The sequence below is a fragment of the Pseudopodoces humilis genome, chromosome 3, assembly GCF_049639895.1.
Source record: "Pseudopodoces humilis isolate 2021_Gansu_Grassland_sample_001 chromosome 3, ASM4963989v1, whole genome shotgun sequence".
NCBI lineage: Eukaryota > Metazoa > Chordata > Aves > Passeriformes > Paridae > Pseudopodoces > Pseudopodoces humilis.
In genome coordinates, this window is record NC_142202.1 from 112,784,373 (window position 1) to 112,790,770 (window position 6,398).

The 6,398-nt window shown below is 52.3% G+C and overlaps 1 protein-coding gene across 2 annotated transcripts in view; it reads left to right on the forward strand.

Annotated features, from left to right (window-relative positions):
- FNDC4 (fibronectin type III domain containing 4) overlaps window positions 1–6,398 on the forward strand; it is an 11,312-nt gene continuing 4,914 nt past the window's right edge. For both annotated transcript variants that reach the window (XM_005532713.3, XM_014261279.2), the window contains exons 1-2: window positions 1–159; window positions 5,877–5,992. In XM_005532713.3, coding sequence (XP_005532770.1) covers window positions 87–159; window positions 5,877–5,992 — 189 coding nt within the window. In that variant the 5' untranslated portion in view covers window positions 1–86. The remainder of the gene's footprint in view (window positions 160–5,876; window positions 5,993–6,398) is intronic.

Here is a 6,398-nt window from a genome sequence, read left to right on the forward strand (position 1 = left end):
GGGGCTCGGCCCCGCTCCGTCCCGCGGTGCAGGGAGCGGGGCCGGTGCCAGGGCCGCCGCCCGGCCGGGCCGCAGCCCCCACCGCCATGGCCCGAGTCTCGGCGATGATCAGCCCGGTCCTGGTGCTCTTCGGCTGCGATCTGTGTTTCGTGCGAGCCAGTAAGTGCGGCCGGGCCGGGAGGGCACCGGGGCTGCGCTTCGCCGCGGGGCTGGCGCCCGCCGGGCGGGGACGTTCTGCCGGGCGCCAGCCCCTGCTGTGGGATGCTGTCCTCGCCAGATAGCCCCGCCGGCCTCACTGCATCCCCGGCGTGGCCTGCCTTTGCCGCGATTCCCGAGGACTCCTCGGGCACTCTCGGGGCTCCGTGGCCTCCGAGTCCTCTGTGCCTTGGACCGTGTCCCCTCCCCGGGGGACGGCTGCTGCCGCGCTGCCCTTCCCGGGGCTCCCAAGGGCTCCCGCCGCGGGCAGGGCGCGAGTGGCAGTGGGCGCTCTGCGGGGTCCCGGACTGCCCCAGAGAGCTCCTGCCCCGAGCAGGGACACTCGGGGCTGTCACCGGGATCCTGTCCCTTCCTGCCGGTGTTCGCTGGAACATCGAGCTCGGTGCACCGGAGGCACCGTTGTCCTTGTGTCCTTTGACTCGCCGGGATGGCCCGCTGTCAGCAGCCGCTTCCTGCTGTCTGTTTGCCCCCCGACAGGTCACTTGAGATATCAAATCGAATTGCGAGTACCAGACGTGTTCTCTACACTCTGCCGTGTTGCAAAACACGTACTGACGGATTCAGGAAGAGATGCAGTCAGGAGTGTTAAAAAGGGGCCACTTATTTTTAGATGTGCAGTCTGGTGCTTACTCTCTGCTGCAGCAGTAAGTTGGGCAAACATCTGGGTGCCCTTGAGCAGCAAGCCCCAAGGGCATGGGCCGGGGGACAGGGGTGGTCCACTCTCCAGATCACAGCAGGATGGGGAGGGCACCGGTGGAGCCGTGCCGTGCCCTGTCCCTCATCCCTCTGCAGCACCACATGTGCCAGCATCCCTCGTGACTGGCCCCTTTGCCTACCCATGGAGCCAGGATGCATGGGATATCTGGTCTCATGTCCAGCTGCCCACCAGCCATCCCTCCCATTGGCCACTGCCCATCCTTCCTACTGCTCACTGGTCATCCCTCCCACTGCGCTCTGGCCATCCCTTTAAGTGCCCACTGGCTGTCCCTCCCAGTGTCCAGCCACAGGCTGCAGTGCTGCTAGCTTTGAACACAGCCCACCCCTTAATCAGGCCCAAAAGGATCACACTGCTGTACAGACAGAAAACCTGTGCTGGGCCTTAAGTGACTGTGCTTTCTGTGGGGGTGCCCCTTTTGTAATACAGCTTTAATAAAAAGTGAAGTTGGATCATTTATAAGTGATGTAGAATCATTAGCAGCTAATTCATTGAGCTGAACAGTGGCACACTTTTCCCAGAGAACTCAGTAGCATCTTGACTTTATAGCCAGAATGTGTTTGTTTCAGAGAGCATGCACTTTGGAGCCCTTGCATTCACAGACCTTTGTAGCAACAGTTCTGGCACAAAGCTGCTTTGATCTCAGCTGCAGAGCAGTCTGGACAGTATTAGGTGCAATGTGGGGATTATACACAAAGCTTTGTCCTTTGGAGGTCTTGTAACAACTTTGAGGTCTTATCTTGAATTTCATAGAATCCTGGAATGGTGTGGTTTGGAAGGGACCTTAAAGCCCATCTCATTCCTCCCCCCTGGTATGGGCAATGACACCTTCCACAAGACCATGTTGCTCCAAGCCCTGTCCAGCCTGGCCTTGAGCACTTCCAGGGATCCAGGGGCAGCCACAGCTTCTCTGGGCAACCTGTGCCAGGGCCTCACCACCCTCACAGGGAAGAATTTCTTTCCAGTATCCCATCTAATCCTGGCCTCTGTCTGTGAAAAGCTATCCTCTCCTTGTCCTGTAATTTTGTCCAAAGTCCCTCTCCAGCTCTCTTGGAGCCCCTTTAAGCACTGGAAAGGGCTCCAATAGCTTAGCAGAGCATTCTCTCCAGGGTGAAAAACCTCAGCTCTCCCAGCCTATCTCCAGAGCAGACAGAGGTGGCTGGGATTAAACATTGCTCTGTGTATCTATGGTGAACTTCTCAAGTTTTGACTTCTGAGGCTTCTTGTCTTCTCTCTTCCTGATGGGTGTGCAAATCCCGTATACTCAGAAATGTATTTTCTGCAGTTGATTCAGCATCAAACTGATCAAGGAACACTGGTTCTTCTAATGCAGAACAGTAGCCTGGACACCAAGTCTCCTGTCACACAGGCTCAGGGCTGCTGGCCTGGGGTGTGAACCAAGTGTGCTTAGGATACATGAGGTGTGGTGCACTGACAAGCCATGTGCATTGTGGCTCTGCTACATCCCCATGTCCTCTCACCCTTTTACTGCTGGTGAGTGACAGGGTCTGTGCAAGCTTTGGCTCAATACAGCTGGAACACTTGTCAGACCTGTGTGGACTCAGCAGCATGGCTTGTGAATTGGTGCAGTGCCTTTGTTCTCCAGTCACCAAGTGTCTCAGTCCCAGGGCAGTGTCTCAGCATCCCCAGCCTGAAACCTCAGCTGGGATAGGTTGGGCACCTCACAGAAGCCCAGAAGATTCTTGAGCAGAGCTGGACAGCTGCTACAAACTCCATCCACAAACTTCTGTGGTGCAGGGATGTCAGACCATGTCTTTAATTTCTTCACATACATTTAAAGGTTGGTAGTCAAACTGCCCCCATCACGCATATTCAGGACTTTTAAAATTCTGTTAGATGTGAAAAAAGCACCTAATTCATTACTGTGGATGTATCCTGTGAAGCACCATATCCCGTTGTTGTCCCAAGGCCAGCTGGCAGGGTCTGGTCATATCCATGGTATCATGAGATCCAAAGAGGGAGGCACTTAAGTGCTACCTGTGAAGAATGGTTTTCTGCCTTGTCCTAGCTTCCAAGTCATGCCCAAGAGTCGTTTGGGCATATATTGGCTGGTGCAGACCACATCGGATCTTGGACCAATCTCCACCACTGGATTCTTGGGTTGTTCTGACCCCATTATGTTTGCTAGCACAAACCTTGCTAGCTACCTAACTAGTGCTAACCTAGGACAACTATTCTTATGCTTGAAGACAAGCAGAAACGTGCAGCCTACCATGCACACACACTTTGAAATGCCTGTGTCTAGGACAGCGCAAGGGAGCAGATGTTTTCTGTCTGACAGGTGCTGCCTGAGCTCAGCTGTTAACTGAGCAGCTGACCTGATGCCAGCCATGGCTGGGGCAGAAAACCAGACAAGGATGGAAAATGGCCCAGTGGAAAAGAACCTGAGGGCGCTGGTTGACAGCAATTAAACATGAACTGGCCAAGAAAGCTAAGAGCATCCTGGCTTGTGTCAGCAATATTGTGGTAGCAGGAGCAGGGCAGTGATTCCCTGTGCTGGACACTGCTGAGGCACCTCAAATCCTGGCTGCTCACAAACAAGAAAGACATTGACAGGCTGGAGCGTGTCCAGGGAAGGGAGCAGAGCTGGGAAGGGACTGAAGCACAAGTCTGGTGGGTGGCTGAGGGAGTTGGGGGAACTCAGGCTGGATGAAAGGAAGCTCAGGAGGCACCTTCGCACTCTCTACAACTCCTTGACAGGATGGTGGAGCCAGGTGGGGGTCGGGCTCTGCTTCCAGGGAACAAATGACAGGACAAGGGGAAATGGCCTCAAGTTGTGCCAGTGGAGGTTCAGGTTGGGTATTAGGAACAATTTCTTCACTGAAAGAATGGTTAAGCTTTGGACAAACTGCCCAGGGCAGTGGTGGGTTCACCACCCCTGGAAGTGTTCAAGAAATGACTGGATGTGACACTTTGCAATGTGGTTTAGTGGGCATGGGGTTACTTGGTCAAAGGTTGGAGTTGATGATCCTGGAGATCTTTTCCAACCACAATGATTCTATAATTTAATCTACAGGAAGTTCGGCTCTTGTGCCGACAGAGTACACTCTGGGCAATGGACAAGCCTGGGTCGGCAGCTTTGTTCAGCCTGTTTTGCTGTTGGCTTGTAGTTAAAGACTCCCTCCCTCTTATAGGTTAGTGATGAACCAGATCCCCATGTGCAAAATTCTACAGAGATACACTCTTTGTAGGATAAAGAATGTTTGAGTGTATCTTTGAATCCTTTCCAGTTTTCCAGACTCCTTTTCTGAAGGAGAAAAACAGCAGGCATGCTGTGGTGTCCTTGTCTCTGACAACCCTCTCTCCTAGTGGTGTGTCAAACTTCTGGACACACACTCAGTCCCAGGGTCTCTCTTAGAACATGTTTTCTGGGCTCTTCTCTTTGTTTTAATTGCCCTTGGCAGACCACAACCCTGAATTTCTCAGAGTGGGAACCACAGCCTTCCTCTGGTTTGATCTGAATATGGGTATATTCAGATGTGAATTAATGGACTTAAACAGCTGGCTTGCAAAAATCACCTTTTTTTGTGTTTTAACTGACGTTGTTGTTGGTGTCACGGTTGTCCTTTCTCTTGTTCTCAGGTGCCCCCTGGAACTCTTTTTCTATATAAATCACAGCACTGACCCTGTAGCCCTAGCTGCTACACAGGCAGCTTGTAGAAGGGCACTGACTTAGATGTGGGGAGTAAGAACATACAAACAGCAGCTTCAATGTCTTCCATGTGCTCCTGTGTCTAATTTCCAGACAAAATTTGGCTTTGTGTGCAGGACTGTGTGGGATCCTGTTGTGTTCTTAGTGCTGTGAAATCTGAAATTGGCAGTGGTGCAGACCATAGGTCAGTCAGGTCAGCTTTCTATAGAGCAGCAATGGCCAAGCATCGCTGCCAGCTTTGCAGTCAATGGCATTGCACTGCTGGTGATACCTAAGATTTTTAGCTTTTTATATTTTTCATATATTTGTGGCTATGTAGATTGTTAACACATGGTTGTAGCTTCTCGTATTTTTCCTGTCTTTCTTTCCTACATTTAGGAATAATAAGCTAACCTTATAAACACATTTCTAAAAATATTATTTAGTCTTATTCCAAGAACAGAACCAGCTACAAGGATATTCTGTTTTCCACCCAGAATGTGGACCAAGCATAACAAAAGTGGGGCAAGAGAAACTTCTGGACTGCTTCCAGTGGGGCAGGACCCCAGGAATTATTACCTAACCAACTAACCTTTTAATTGGACAGAATATGATAAGTATACTAATCGACTAACCTTATATAAATTGTAGCATTACTATACTACATATGATTTTCACCATATTGTGCACCTAAAAGCTTTCAAGTAAAGGTTTGCTTATATATTCACTCTTAATGTTGTTGGGAAGATCTATTTTCCAGGCATTACTGGAACAGCCAGCTCTGCCTTCAGCATTGGCCTTTCCCCATGCCCTGGAGCAGGGAGTAATTCCAGGCAGAGGAGATAGCCAGGCTAAGTCGTAGAGTGTGTTTATTTCAAGGTGCCCCATTTCTCTGTCACAATCAATATATCATTGCTGTGTCTGGGCTGCTTCCTACTCAGTTCTGGGTGGTGTGCCAAGCGTTTGTGGCATGCCCATCCACGGGGGAACCCCAGAGCTCTGCACCTGCACACTCCTCATGCACAGAGTGGGTAGCTGCCTGCCAGCCCAGGAGGCACCGTGCTATGCATGTGTTGCTGCTGGCAGGGCTCAGGCTTCTCCATCTGCTGTGCCACTCATCTCCTGGGGACAGGTTCACCAGGGAAGGTGCTCCCTGTAGCCCTAGCCAACGTGCTGCCATTGGCAGGTGTTGGAGAGGCCTCATGGTGATGTGCAGGGCTGAGTGCCTGTTCTGAGACATCTTCTTTTGCCTCTTCCCTGTGCCTCGCCATGGTCCATGCCTGGCTCACCCAGACAGGCCACCGTCCCCTGTCAACGTGACTGTGACACAGCTGAAGGCAAACTCTGCCACAGTCTCCTGGGACGTACCAGAAGGAGACGTGGTCATCGGCTACGCCATTCTACAGCAGGTATCCAGGATCTGTCCCCAGGGGACTGGGGACACTGATTACCAGCATGCTCCTATGTCGGTCCTTTTGCCGCAATCTGGGGCTCCTCTGGCATCTGCCCGAGGACATCTCTGCTGCTGAGCAGCCCTTGCCAGGGTGCCCCATCTGAGCCATCCATCCTGGTGGGAAGCAGAGGACTGTGGGCTGCATTGGGGGTAGTCCCTCCAATGGCTTCCCTGGGATTTCTCTAGGTAAGGATGGTGCTTCAGCCATGATATAACCCTTCTTTGCTTGCTTTGCTCCACCTATGCAGCCCTGGGTGGTGGTAGCTTCTCCAGGGAAGTGCCTGGCTCTCAGGCCATGCAGGCATGCTGAATAGGCACTGCTGGGCAGGCTGGCCCACCCTGGGGTGGATGGTTGCCTGGGA